The sequence below is a fragment of the Heptranchias perlo genome, chromosome 8, assembly GCF_035084215.1.
Source record: "Heptranchias perlo isolate sHepPer1 chromosome 8, sHepPer1.hap1, whole genome shotgun sequence".
NCBI classification, from domain to species: domain Eukaryota; kingdom Metazoa; phylum Chordata; class Chondrichthyes; order Hexanchiformes; family Hexanchidae; genus Heptranchias; species Heptranchias perlo.
This window is the reverse complement of record NC_090332.1, coordinates 76,069,353-76,084,481: the sequence shown is the minus strand read 5'-3', so window position 1 is coordinate 76,084,481 and position 15,129 is coordinate 76,069,353. Positions and strand designations below refer to the sequence as shown.

Sequence of the window (15,129 nt, the reverse complement as noted above, 5' to 3'; positions counted from 1 at the left end):
ACTATCAGAAAAGATTGAACAGGCTGCAGCTCTTTTCTCTACAAAAGAAAAGGCTGAGCAGTGACCCAATAGAGGTGTTTAAAATTATGAAGGGGCTCGATAGGGTAGACGTAGAAGATGTTTCTGCTTGTGGGGGAATTCAAAACTAGGGGTCATAAATATAAGATAGTCACTAATAAGTCCAAGAAGGAATTCAGGAGAAGTTTCTTTACACAAAGATTGGTGAGAATGTGGAACTTGCTACCACATGGAGTAGTTGAGGCGAATAGCCTAGATGCCTTTAAGGGGAATAAAAAGAGGAAATGCTGGAAAAGCTCAGCAAGCAAAGCAGCATCTGTGGAGAAAGAAACAGAGTTAACATTTCAGGTCGAAGACCTTTCATCAGAACTGCAAGATGTTAAAGAGTTAAAGTTTTTAAGCAAGTACAGAGCCAGGGAAAGGATGGGGGCAGGAAAGAATAAAAGGGAAGGTCTGTGATAGGGTATAGGACAAGAGTGATCAAATGACAAAAGGGATGTTGTTGCAAGGCAAGGTGGCTGATAATGGGACAGGTTAAGAAACAAAAGATGGGCCTGGAGTAGCTGTGAATGGCAAGAGCAAAACCAGCACTTACTGTCTGAAAAAATGGGAACAGTGGTTATGGTCTGAAGTTATTGAAATCAATGTTGAGTCCGGAGGGTTGTAAAGTGCCTAAATGAAAGATGAGGTGTTGTTCCTCGAGCATATATTGAGCTCCATTGGCACATTGTAAGAGGCCGAGGACAGAGAGGTCAGAGTGGGGAGGACAGGGAATTAAAATGGCAAGCTACCGGCAGGTCAGGGTCATGCTTGCATTCTGAGCGGAGGTGTTCAGCAGAGCGATCACTCAATCTGCGTTTGGTCTCCCCAATGTAGAGGAAACAGTATGGTGATCAGCAAATACAGTAAACTAAATTGAAAGATGTACAAGTAAATCGCTGGTTCACCTGGAAGCAGTGTTTGGGGCCCTGGAGGGTGGGGAGGAAGTGAAAGGGCAAGTGTTGCATCTCCTGCACTCACACAGGAAGGTGCCGTGGGGAGGAGAGGTTCTCCACTGATGAAAGGTCTTCGATCTGAAACATTGGGCTCGATATTAGCACCCACTATCGGGTGTGTTCCTGGCGGGGGGGCTCCGAAAATCGGGGAATCCCGGAGCGGGTCGGGAGCCCGGCTCCAACCCGCCCACTTCCGGGTTCCCCACAGACACGCCGGCGTGCACACGCAGCCCCCGCATGTGGGACTCCCGCAGGCAATTAAAGCCGGCGGGGTGCCACTTAACAGTATTTATTCTGGTATTTCAGGTCGTTAACAGACCTGATTAAAGAGATATTTCAGGAGGGGTGGGATTTTACAAACAACTAGGACTGTTTCCCGTACTGGGGGAAACACTCCCAGTTGAAATGGATGTGTTGCAGCTATCAGCCTGTGGCAGCTGCAACGGTCCATTTGACAGGTGGAGGGGGAGACCCTCACTCATTGCAGGAGGCCACTCTGTCACTTGGGACAAAATTTGGCCTCCACCACCCTCCTCCTAACAATCAAATTCACAAACTTGCACACTTACCCCATGGTCCAGACACATGTACCTACCTTGCGGACCCCCTCAGATGTACACCTTCCGGATGGGGGCCGCCGTAGCTGCAGTCATGACCTCCTCGGAGGGCGAACAGCAACACCAGCCTCGCCGGCCACCTCTGACACGTGGAGCTCCACAACACAGTGCTGTGACACATCCACCTGTACAGCAGGAGGGAGGGCAACCGCAGAGAGAGATGCGTCCCAGAGGGCACTACCCTCACCACAGGGTCCACAGACCGAGGCTCAGCTTCCTGGAGCTCTCTGAGCAGCAGTGCACACAGAGGCTCAGAGTCACTCGACATGTAGTCGTGGACATCTGCAGCCTCCTTCATGCCGAGCTGCTCCCAGCTGGCCCGAGCACCATCTTCTTACCTGTCGCTGTCAAAGTCACCACTGCCCTCAACAACTTCTCCGCATCCTTCCAAGGTGCCACCGGGGACATCGCCGGCGTCTCTCAGTCGTCTGCACAAAAGAGCCCTGCAAATACACCTACACCCACTCTGCAGTGACACAATGGGTGGTATCAGGTGTGGGTCTTCATTGTGATCCTCAGGAAAGGGCATTATTGCACAAACCAGACAAGATTCGCAAAGACGTGGCAGTAGTGGTGCCAATATAATATGTGATGTGAGTTGGTCAGAAATTAAATATAAGTAAAAACCATGACAAACCCTCAAACACCCTTGTGCATCCCCTTCATGCTCACAACATGTTTGCCTTACGCTGCCTACTGCACATATGTGATGCATGCCCTGTGGCTGCAGCACAGGTAGTGGCAGGTTGAGTGAGGCTGACTGTGAAAGAGATGCATGAGAGGGTGAGTATGAGATAGAGCCATGAGATTATATGAGGATTGGGTTGAGTGGTAGTGGCAGGATGAGTACTGGCGAGGTGAGTAAGTGCAGGTAAGATGAGGATGAGGTTTGAGTGGGTGTGAGGGGTGATGTGACAGAGTAGTGTTGGCAGTGCAGAAGGAGATGTGGGATGGGGGCGGTGATGTGGCAGATGGAGTGTAGGGGAATGAGTAAGTGTACTTACTTTGGCTGACCTATTTAGGTCATTGCAGCGTCTCCTGCACTGTATGCAGGTGGGCAATATGTTGGTGGTGCAGGTGACCTCCTCTGCCACCTCGAGCCAGGCCTTCGTGGTGGCAGTGGCAGGCCACTTCCTCCCGCTTGCTGGGGGGAAGATCTCTGTCCTCCCCCTCCTCCTCACCCCATCCAATGATACCTGGAGTGAGGCATCATTAAACCTGGGAGCAGCCTTCCCCCTGGGCTGCTCCATGCTGTACTTTTTCCTATTTCTTGCAGCATCAGTCAGTGGAGGACTGCCCCTTTAAATAGAGCTCCTCCAGCTGACAGACCTTACTGCGCATGCGCAGTCCGCCCGACGCGCAGATTAGCAGTGGGGAACCCGGAAGACCAGGTAAGTGGATACAATTAGGCTGCGATCGCGCGCGGGGCAGACTGATTTCACCGGGCGCGTTACCCACGCGCCCAATCACCCCCCTGCCGCCCTCCTAATATCGAGCCCATTAACTCTGATTCTTTCTCCACAGATGCTGCCTCAGTTGCTGAGCTTTTCCAGCATTTTCTGTTTTTATTTCAGATTTCCAGCATCCGCAGTATTCTGCTTTTGCCTTTAAGGGGAAGCTAGATAAGTACATGAGGGAGAAAGGAATAGAAGGTTATGTTGATAGGGTGAGACGAAGTAGGGTGGGAGGAGGCTCGTGTGGAGCATAAACACTGGCATCGACAAGTTGGGCCAAATGGCCTGTTTCTGTGCTGTAAATTCTATGTAATTCGATGTAACTCAACTGCAAAAAACACAAGCATGTAGGAAAAGTATAAGTGGGGCTCAAGATCAGCTTTTCAAAAGCACCTTACAGTCGTAACCCTAAGAATTACTGTTAATGGTATTTGCGGACAAGTGTTTGAAGTGTCCATATGACATTCCCCTATGCGTTACTTTATAGGGGTGGTAACCTGTTTCTTTTGAAGGGGTTAATGTCTCTGCTACAATAGTGGAAGAGTATTGACACACGAATATGTTAACATGTTAAAAGATCATCTGCTAATATGAACAACCGTGATTTTCAACCAAAACACATACCTTGTGCGCTTCCAATCTGCTCCGACTCCTGCAGTGAGATAAGGAAAGAAACATGCATGAATACAATTTAAATTACTGTTACAGAGACTGAATATTGGACTGATGTCAAAATCATGGATTAAAAGAAGCACGGTACTTGCTACAAAGTCATTTTTTTAAAAAAACTTTAAAAATGAATGAGTAGAAGTATATCAATTAGAAAAGTTACAAAATCTTGAAGATATTGTCTAATAAAAAATGGAGCATACCACGTAGACCCTGGGGTGGCATCACAACTATCCAATGATGGGAGCCAGCTGCATGACACATGGGGTCATGATGTCAAAGTTAATGGCCCGTTTTGAGAGTTTTATTTGGCCTGGGAGGCTGTTACAAATTTTGGTTCTATCTTAGTTATTCTCTCGGTTTACAATTGGGCTCTCCGGTAAGCAGAGCTGCAACCCTCATGATCAAGAGTTTCATTTAGCGACCCAATATCTGGATGTACAATATCTGGATGTACACTAGTCTGACTCGATGGTGTAACAATGAGACCCTCTTGCTACAAGGATTGGATACCAGAATTTCCCATACATGTCTTCATGCATGCTTCTCCAACCTTCTGAAAGGCAGAGCCGATGAATGCTCTGGTGACACGAGATCAATGTAAAATCAAAAAGCTGGTTATTTCTTGAACAACCACGACATTCTCAAGGGCAACCAAGGATGGGCAATAAATGCTGGCCCTGCCAGCGATACCCACATCCCAAGAATATTTAAAAATTCCAGGCTCTGTAATCCTTCCCGTGACATAGGGATAGCGTAATGTGATTTGTTTTCTATCAGTTGGCTAAATCCTCATTTTTCTTTCTCTTTCTGACCAGCCCTAACTTACTTTCCAGCGTTGGCGTGGCTTCTCGCAGCAGGCTTCACAACTGACTAAGAATATGTGTTTCTGTCTTCTTTGTGTAACTTGTGTGTAAAGGAAGTTGACGGTTTGACCTCCCTGTCCATGGGTTGGCCAATAAAGCTACCCTCCCCCTTCAGGGTGCAGGCCCTGTCAATTAACTCTAGCTGTTATCCAAACTTCTCAAGTGTGAATATATTGCGTGTAAAATAAATCAGGTTGTCGTTTTATTTTATTCATTCTGGGGATATGGGCATCCCTAGCACGGTCATCACTTATTGCGCTTCCCAAGTTGCCCTCGAGAAGGTGGTGGTGAGCCTTCTTCTTGAACTGCTGCAGTTCATATGGTGAAGGTGCTCCCACAATGCTGTTAGGTAGGGAGTTCCACGATTTCGACCGAGCGATGAAGAAGGAATGGCGGTATATGTCCAAGTCGGGAAATGATGCTGTTCCCATGCACCTGCTGCCCTTGTCCTTCTTGTTGGTGGAGGTCGTGGGTTTGGGAAACCCACCACCAATTGACTTTCTCTCACTAGACTGCCAATTAGACCACCTTCCACAGAAAGACACATGCAGCATGTGTTCTAGCCCTCAGGTCACACTATCGTAAGAATAGGTATTCAGCAGTAAAGGTAAACACCTGATCATAAGGGATTTGGGATCTGCTTATGGGAATGATTGGTCATGTTGAATTCAATAGTGCAGACCTGAAATTTGTAACAGTTACATTGCAATTTTTTTTGTTACAGGCCTTAGTTTTTGTTTCTTTAAACCAAGTATTAATATGGATAATTATGCCCATGGATGAGAAAGGTTACACAACGGATCCCGGTTACTGGGCCCAACACATCATTCCTAAGATTTACTGCACCGAACAAAGCAAGTATCACACTGGGTCCACTGTATTAAGGTATATACAACAAATATATTTCATATATACTATAGAGAAAAAACTGAATACTTAACCAAACCCTCAAACGCCAACCTTAATGAGTAGGTAAAAACTTCACATCACACAAATCTCAACAAAGTATTTTGCTTGGAATTATCAATTACATTGTATTAAGTGTCAGACTGGCTCAGTGTTAGCGTTCCTGCCTGAGTCAGACAATTGTAGGTTTCAGCACCACTCCAGAGACTTAAGCACACTTCAGTGCAGTACTGAGAGAGTGCTGTCTTTCAGAAATTATGTTAAACCAAGGTCCAATTTGCCTGTTCAAGTGAACACAAAAGATCCAATGACATGATCTGAATAAGAGCAGGGAGTTCTCCCTCAGTTTATGCCACGAAAAACAGATTAATTGGTCATTCATTTCATGTGCTGTTTGTGGGACTTTCCTTTGTGCAATTGGTTGCTGTTTACTTACATAGCAACAGGGAGTGCATTTCAAAAGTAACTACAACAACAACTTGCATTTATATAGCGCCTTTACTAGTTGTGAAGCACTTTGAGATATGGTACTATTTATACGCAAGCTCTTTGTATGTATTTCATGTAGATTGGAAAGAGTAAACTTTGTGGCAAGTTCACTGTTCTATTGCGACATTATAAATGTAGAAATATGATCTCCTCACTCCAATTCTGGGATCATACAAATGTTAAAATTGTACCTGCAAAACATATTTGAATTTTTTTTCATCTATAGAAGTCTTGAAATCATGAAACAAACCATGACTGGCAATCCTATGTTAAATCAGTTCAAATATTTCTGCATTATACCGAAGTACAACAACAACTTACGGTTATATAGCACCTTTAACGTAGAAAAATATCCCACAACGCTTCACACAGGTGTAATCAGACAAAAATGGATGCCAAGCCAAAGAAGGAGATATTAGGAGGGGCGACCAAAAGTCTGGTCAAAGAGGTGGGTTTTAAAGTCTTAAATAATATAGTATAATTTATATATATGTAAATTTATTTATAATAAATAAGTAAATAAATAAATTTATTATATAAATAATATAATATAATTTTACGATATAGGGGGTTTTTTTGGTCAGCAAAATATCTAACGAATGCAAACGGTTCCCTAACCAAGCTACCGAGAATTCCAATATGGAGTGCACGCTGTCTCCTTTAGGGGCACAACCCACTTACCCAACTCTAGAGAGCTTAGGCTTAGATTGGCAACAGCCAAGGCTCAGTTGTGAACAGAGGTACTGCTGGAATTTAACCAGGTAAAACCACAAAGCCTATCAATACAAAGCACTTTGATGTTTACGATATGAAGGATGGAGGCAGAAAAGTTTTAATTTAATAGTCAAATGAGGAACAGATTGTGTCAGATAGATACAGGTGTCAGCCGTGGCTCAGGGGATAGCACTCTCACCTCTGAGTGAGAAGGTTGTGGATGCAAGTCCTATGCCAGAGACTTCAGCCCATAATCTAGGCTGACACTGCAGTGCTGATGGCGTGCTGCACAGTCGGAGGTTCCATCTTTCTGATGAGATGTTAAACTGAGGCCCCATCTGCCCTCTCAGGTGGATGTAAAAAATCCCAGGGCACTGTTTGAAGAGGAGCAAGGGAGTTCTCCCCAGTGTCCCAGCCAATATTTATCCTTCAACCAACATCACTAAAACAGATTATCTGGTCATTTATTTCATTGCTGTTTGTGAGGCCTTGCTGTGCGCAAATTGGCTGCCATGTTTCCTACATTACAATAGTGACTACATTTTATTGGCTGTAAAGTGCTTTGGGCCCACCTGAGCTCATGAAAGACGCTATATGAATGCAAGTCTTTCTTTCTTTTTCTTTAACTATGTGATGTCTTAGTACACACACACACTCGTGTAAAGTAGTGATGTGCCTCTCAGTACTACACTCTTACCTCCCAGCAGTCAGAGTGGCAATTAATTCTTCTTTCTCGGTCAGCTGCCGCTTCATTGCATTAAGTTGCTCTTGAAGCTGGAACATTAATCTGGTAGTTATAAAGACAGACAAGTACCTCTTTCATAGTTTAATAATCAACTCCTGTATCATGACCACAAAATGTACCTGTAATCCTAGGTTAAATCAGTTGAGATGCTACAATTACAATAATTATGATTGTAAAAGCAAATGGAGTTCGATTTGTGGGCAAGAGCAACTGTTCTACTAACCGACGTGTGAGGAATGGTCACACTCAGCACTAGTATGGGACTGGGGCATTTTTGATTACCCTCTACAGCACCAGAATCTCTCTTACTCGCATTGAAATTAAAATAAAAACTTGTAATGATATTCTAGCCCCAGGGGCAGAGACAAGTGTTTAGTAAGTAGTTCGCACTTTGTTAAGGTGCAATTATCTCGTATGCTTAATCCCCTCTAAGTAGTGTCATGATACATGTTGCACTACTTAAGTTCATTCCGCAAGAAAAATTGTTTCTTTCACCACTTCACTGATGAGAATCCTCCTCACAAGCTGAGCAGACTATTCAAATTGCTCCATACAAAACTGAATACACTTAAGAAAAAAAGTGTTGAAGATTGAAGATTCTTTAATATTAAAGCCACGTAAAGTAGTTCAAGTTCCAGAGGTGATGGGTCATATTGAAAATTCACTGAACTAGATTAAGCACAAACAATGCTAACCACCAAGCCCACGTACGTCCAGCTCTTCCCCTTAAAACCATCCACTGCGTATAGTGGGCAAATCGCGTTACCCTTTCTTTAACTACCCTTTTATTTTTTTATGTGTTTATAAAATCCTTTATTGTTTCACTGTATGTTACAAGTCTTTCTACCCACGTTCTCCTGGCCTTGCTACACTTTTTTGCTTCCGCTCTATATTTTCTATACTCTGCTTAATTTTCTTTGTATCATTAGCTCTAGATTTGTAACATGCCTCTTTTTAAGTTGCATTTTAATTTTAATATCTCTAATTATCCAAGGAACTCCAACTATTGCTGCACCACCTTCACTTTTTGTGAAAATATGGCCGGTCTGTACGCCAATCAGCTTCTATTTGAGTGCTTCCCATTCTTTGGGGGTCATTTTGACTTTTGGTGATAGTGTAAAACAGGCGATATCAGATCAGCCGTCCATTATACATCTCTCCCGATTTGACTTCAATGGAAATAAAAGTCGGGAGGAACATAGGAACAGGAGTAGGCCATTCAGCCCCTCGAGCCTGTTCCGCCATTCAATTAGATCATGGCTGATCTGTAACTTAACTCCATCTTTCCTCCTTGATTCAGTAATCCTTAATACCCTTGTCTAACAAAAATCTATCAATCTCAGTTTTGAAATTTTCAATTGACCGCCAGCCTCAACAGCTTTTTGGGGGAAAGTTCCAGATTTCCTCTACCCTTTGTGTGAAGAAGTGCTTTCTAACATCACCCCTAAAATGCCTAGCTCTAATTTTAAGGTTATGCCCCCTTGTTCTGGACTCTCCCAACAGAGGAAATAGTTTTTCTTTATCTACCCTATCAAATCCTTTAATTATCTTAAACACCTCAATTAGATCACCCCTTAATTTTCTATATTCAAGGGAATACAAGCCTAGTCTATGCAACCTGTCCTCATAATTTAACCCTTTTAGTTCTGGTATCATTCTGATGAATGTGCACTGCACCCCCTCCAAGCATCTTTCCTGAGGTGCAGTGCCCAGAACTGAATGCAGTAGTCTAGATGGGGTCTAACTAGAGCTCTGTACAGCTGTAACATAACTTACACCCCTTTATATTCCAGCCCTCTTAAGATAAAGGCCAACATTCCATTAGCCTTTTAAATTATTTTTTGCACATGTCCACTAGTTTTTAGTGATTTCTGTACGTGGACCCTAAATCTCTCTGCTCATCCAGTTCCTAGCTTCTCGCCATTTAGAAAATACTATGATCTATCTTTCTTGGGTCCAAACTGGATGACCTCACTCTTTCCCCATCTTAAACTCCATCTGCCACAGTTTTGCCTACTCACCTAATCTATCAATGTCCCTTTGCAACTTTCTGCTCCCAACTACACTATTTACTGTGCTATCTAACTTAGTGTCATCAGCAAATTTAGATATACGGCTCTCCATTCCTTCATCCATGTCATTTATATAATGAAAAGCTGAGGCCCTAGTACAAATCCCTGGGGGACACAACAACAATTTGCATTTATATAGCGTCTTTAACGGAGTAAAACATCCCAAGATGCTTTTAGAAGCATCATCAAACAAAATTTGACACTAAGCCACGTGAGATATTAGGACCAGTGAGGTAGGTTTTAAGGAGCATCTTTAAGGAGGCGAGAGGTAGAGAGGCGGAGAGGTTTAGGGAGGGAATTCCAGAGCATAGGGCCTAGGCAGCTGAAGACACAGCAGCCAAGGGGGATGCGCAAGAGGCCAGAATTGGAGGAATGCAGAGATCTCAGAGGGTTGTAGGGCTGGAGGAGGTTACAGTGATAGGGAGGGGCGAGGACATGGAGGGATTTGAAAATAAAGATGACAATTTTAAAATCGAGGTGTTGCCGGACTGGGAGCCAATGTAGGTCAGCGAGTACAGGGGTGATGGGTGAATGCAACTTGATGTGAGTTAGGGTACGGGCAGCAGAGTTTTGGATGAGCTCAAGTTTATGGAGGGTGGAAGCTGGAAGGCCGGCCAGGAGAACAATTGAATAGTCAAGTCTAGAGGCATGGATGAGAGTTTCAGCAGTAAAAGAGCCGAGGCGGAGATAGGAGATATTATGGAAATGGAAGTAGGCGGTCTTGGTGATGGAGTGGACATGAAGTCGGAAGTTCATCTCAGGATCAAATAGGACGCCCAAGGTTGCGAACGGTCTGATTCAGCCTCACACAGTGGTCAGGGAAAGAGATGGAGTCAGAAAATGCTGGAAATACTCAACAAGTCAGGCAGCATCTGCGGGGAAAGAAATATGAGTTAATGTTTCAGGTCGATGCCCCTTCATCAGAACTGGAAGGAGTTGAAGATTAAACAGTTTTTAAGCAAATACAGAGCCGGGGAAGGAAGGGGAGGGGAGGAAAGAACAAAAGGGAAGGTCTCTGATAGGGTAGAGGGCAGGAGTGAATAAATTACAAAAGGGATGATGGTGCAAGGCAAGGAGGGTGGTAATGGGATAAGTAAAGAAACAAAGGATGGGTCTAGAGGAGTTGTAAATGGCAACATCAGAACCACTACCAGCAGCTGCTGTCAAAAAAATGGAAGCAGTGGTTATGATCTGAAGTTATTGAAATCAACGTGGAGTCCAGAAGGTTGTTAAGTGCCTAATCGAAATTTGAGGTGCTGAGCCGCGAGATTCCTTTGAGCTTCATTGGAACAGTGTAAGAGGCCGAGGACAGAGAGGTCAGAGTGGGAGTGGGATGGGTAATTAAAATGGCAAGCGACCGGCAGGTCAGGATCAAGCTTGCGGACTGAGCGGAGGTGTTCAGCAAAGCGATCATCCAATATGCATTTGGTCTCCAATGTAGAGGAGACCGCATTGTGAGCGGCGAATACAGTATACTAAATTGAAAGAAGTACAAGTAAATCGCTGTTTCACAAGGAAGGAGTGTTTGGGGCCCTGGATGGTGGAGAGGAAGTGAAAGGGCAGGTGTTGCATTTCATGTGCTCGCACAGGAAGGTGCTGTGGGGATGACAGCAGGTGTTGGGGGTGATGGAAGAGTGGACCAGGGTGTTGTGGAGGGAGCGGTCCCTTCGGAATGCTGAAAGGGGAGGGGAGGGTGAGATGTGTTTGAGGGGGGCATTGCGCTGGAGGTGGCGGAAATGGTGGAGGATGATACATTGAATGTGAAGGCTGGTGGGGTGGAAGGTGAGGACAAGGGGGACCCCATCATGGATCTGGGAGGGGAAGGGGTGAGGGCAGAAGTGCCGGAAATGGGACGAATGTGGTCAAGGGCCCCGTCAACTAGAGTGGAGGGGAATCCTCGGTTGAGGAAAAAGGAAGACATATCTGAAGCACTGGTGTGGAAAGTGGCATCGTCAGAACAGATGCGACAGAAATGAAGAAACTGGAAGAAGGGAATAGAGTCCTTACCAGAAGCAGAATGGGAGGAAGTGTAATCAAAGTTGCTGTGGGAGTCGGTGGGCTTATGGTAGATATTGGTTGACAGCCTATCCCGAGAAATGGAGATACAGGAGTCAAGGAAGGGAAGGGAAGAGTCAGAGATGGGCCACGTGAAGGCGAGGGAAGGTGGAAATTGGAAGCAAAGTTGATGAAATTTTCCAGTTTGGTGCGACAGCAGGAAACGGCACTGACAAAGTCATCAATGTACCAGAAAAAGAGGTGAGGGAGGGGATCTGTGTAGGACTGGAACAAAGAATGTTCCACGTATCCCACAAAAAGGCAGGCAAAGTTAAGGCCCATGCGAGTTCCCAAAGCAACACCTTTTATTTGGAGGAAGTGAGTGGAGTCAAAGGAGAAGTTGTTCAATATAAGAACAAGTTCAGCCAGACAGAGGAGGGTGGTAGTGGATGGGAACTGGTTGGGCCTCTGTTCAAGGAAGAAGGGGAGGGCCCCTTTTGTTCTTTCCGCCTCTCCCCTCCCCACCCCCCCCCCCCGCCTCCCCCACAACCACCTTCCCTGGCTCTGTATTTGCTTAAAAACTTTTTAACCTTCAACTTCTTCCAGTTCTGACAAAAGGTCATCGACCTGAAACGTTAACTCTATTTCTTTCTCCACAGATGCTGCCTGACTCGCTGAATACTTCCAGCATTTTCTGTTTTTATTTCAGATTTCCAGCTTCCATAGTATTTTGGTTTTGAAAGGGATGGAGTTGGTGGCTAGGGACCATAGACAATGGCTTTGGTCGTCTCAATACATGACACGACTAGTCACATCCTGCCAATTTGAGTACATAATCATTATCCCTACTCTCTGGGGGCGGGGGGAGGGGATCCTAACTAAATTCCCATCCAAGATAGTAGGTTGCCTCCAATTGCATGGGCTTTCATTTTGGTTAACAATCTCTTATGTAGAACCTTGTTGAATGTCTTCTGGAAATCCATGTAACATCCACAGACACTTTTGTTGCCTCCTCAAATAATTAAACTAGTTTCGTTAGACATGATTTACCCTTTACAAATTCATGCTGGCTCTCTCTGATCAGCTCATATTTGTCCAAATGCTCAGTTATACTGTCCCTAATAACAGATTCTAGTAACTTCCCCAAAACTGACGTTAGACTAATAAGTCTATAATTTCCTAGTTTATCTCTACTAGCCTTCTTAAATAATGGAGTGACATTGGCAGTTTTCCAATCCAAGGGGACAATTTCTGAATTAAGAGAGTTTTGGAAGATCATGACTAACACATCAATAATTTCCTCACCTACTTCTTTTAATACCCTGGGGTGGGAGGGATGTAAAACAGGCTGCCGGCTCGCTAGCACCCATTTTACACTATCACACAAAGTCAAGATCTACTCCACTGCCTCTTAGCTATCTCCTTTGCTTTCTAGTTAATCTGGCCTAGTTCCCTTTTTATCTCATTGAAATTAGCTGCTTTCCAATCATGTACCTTTATCTTTGACTTCCTCTCCTTATCAATTTTGATATCAAACCTAATTATGTTGTGGTCACTGTCTCCTACATGTTCCCCTACTTCACATTCCCTACTTACGCCACTCCATTTCCCAGTACTAGATCCAGCACAGCCTCTTTCCCTGTTGGACTAAAAACTTACTGATCTAACAAGCAGTCCCGGACAAACACCTGCCCTTCTTTGTCACATACATTATCTGTCGTTTCTGCATTTTTCTCTAATTTATCTATATATTTCTTCCTCTATCTCATGTTCACTATTTGTCAGTATGTAATATACTGTACTCCCAATAGTTTCCTTCTTGTTCCTTAACCCTAACCAAACAGATTCAGCATTTTGCACCATCCCCCTATATCGTTCCTGTGTTCTGGTGCTGCAGTGGAGGCTTTGATTAACAATGTCAGCCCTTCTCACTTTTATCCAAGGAATCTGAACCCTTCCCTCTCCTACATCATCTCTCCAGCCCCCATCCATCCCATACAGGTCACCCCGGCCCTAAAATTGCTCCCAATGTCCCAGGAGTTAGGACCCTTTCCTCCTATACCAAATCTCCAGTCAAGCATTTAAGTCCCTTATCTTCCTATTCCTACGCTGACTTGCCCATGGGACTAACCATGTGGTTACTACCCTTGGGGTCCTGCTCTTTAGTCTATTTCCTCATTGCCAAAACATCCTCAGTTCTATGTCAGTGGTTCCAACATGAACCGTGAGTGAGTGAATGAGAGAGAGAGCTAACATAGTAGGCCATTCAACTCCTCAAGCCTGTTCTGCCATTCAGTTAGATTATGGCTGATCTGTACCTCAAGCTCATTTATCCATTATTTAAATATTGACCATTCGTATTTAATTGTAGGGTTTTTTTGCATTGCAGAAATCCAAGATAACATTCTCAGATGTGGGTATCACTGGCAAGGCCGTCATTTATTACCCCTCCCTAGATGCCCAGAGAAGGTGGTGGTGGACCTTCTTGAGCGGTTTGATACAACTGAGTGGTTTGGCTAGGCTACCCTACCTCAGAGAGGGCAGTTAACAGTCAACCAAGTTGTTGTGGGACTGGAGTCAAATATAGGCCAGACTGGGTAAGGATGGCAGGTTTCCTTGACTACATTTCAAGGAAGTACTTAATTGGCTGTAAAGTGCTTTGGGGCATCCTGAGGTTGTGAAAGGAGCCATATAAATGTAAGTTCTCTCTCTAAAGGACATTAGTCAATCAGTTGGATTTCTAGGACAATCGGATAGCTTTGTGTTGGGATTTGAACTCAGAGGTTCCCTGAATTACTAGTCCAGTAACATAAGCACAACACCACCGTACCCAGTCCCCCAGGGTCAAATTGCCACTCCAGTTTTTTTTAGTATTTTAAGGGGTCTGCAATGTCACCCTTAAAAAGTGGGGTGGTGACCCAGAAACAAAGTCACTACCCTCATTTTCCAAGCAGCCTTCCCCTTCCCGGGCCTCCCGCACTCTGTAGCCCTAGACTCCGGCTCCGAGAGGGGTTCGTGTTGAATGAAGGTCACTTGGCTCACTCACCTCGGGCACTCGGCGGCCCACTGCTGGCGAGCCCGTCCGTCCCAGCAAGCGCAGCGCACGGTTACTGTTGACATCGATCAGCTCCGGAACCGGGGAGCTCGAGTCCGAATCCGTCTCTCTGTAGCTGGACATCGGAGATGGCGTCAACAACAGCCACCCTAGGAGATCTGGAACTGCCGGGCTGAAAGTGCAGAATTGCCCCCGGCTAGCTCCATTGTTATCAAGGTTTCCCGGGGCAACCGTTTGCTACAGGAGCTGGAGGAGGGGCAAGGGTCTGAATGACAGGCACAGTGATCATTCACACAGGTTGGGATTGAAGGGAGCGACAAAATTGCTGGAAATCTGAAATTAATAAAGAAAATGCTGCAAATACACAGCAGGTCATAGAATCATGCAGCACAGACGGAGGCCATTCAGCCTATCGTGCTTGTGCTGGCTCTATGAAAAAGCTATCCATATACAATCAGGTTGGGCAGCATCTGTAAAGAGACTGACTGGCTCAAGTTGGGCGGGGGTACCCTTAGGACCTTGCTGTGCGCAAAT

At 44.9% G+C, this 15,129-nt stretch overlaps 1 protein-coding gene across 1 annotated transcript in view; it reads right to left on the bottom strand.

Annotated features, from left to right (window-relative positions):
- The window catches only part of ccdc170 (coiled-coil domain containing 170), an 85,022-nt gene extending 70,226 nt beyond the window's left edge, over window positions 1–14,796 (bottom strand). Inside the window, exons 1-3 of the mRNA XM_067989368.1 lie at window positions 14,587–14,796; window positions 7,426–7,502; window positions 3,709–3,736 (exon numbers count right to left, since the gene is read on the bottom strand). Coding sequence (XP_067845469.1) covers window positions 3,709–3,736; window positions 7,426–7,502; window positions 14,587–14,718 — 237 coding nt within the window. The 5' untranslated portion in view covers window positions 14,719–14,796. The remainder of the gene's footprint in view (window positions 1–3,708; window positions 3,737–7,425; window positions 7,503–14,586) is intronic.
- Between the last annotated feature and the right edge of the window lie 333 nt (window positions 14,797–15,129).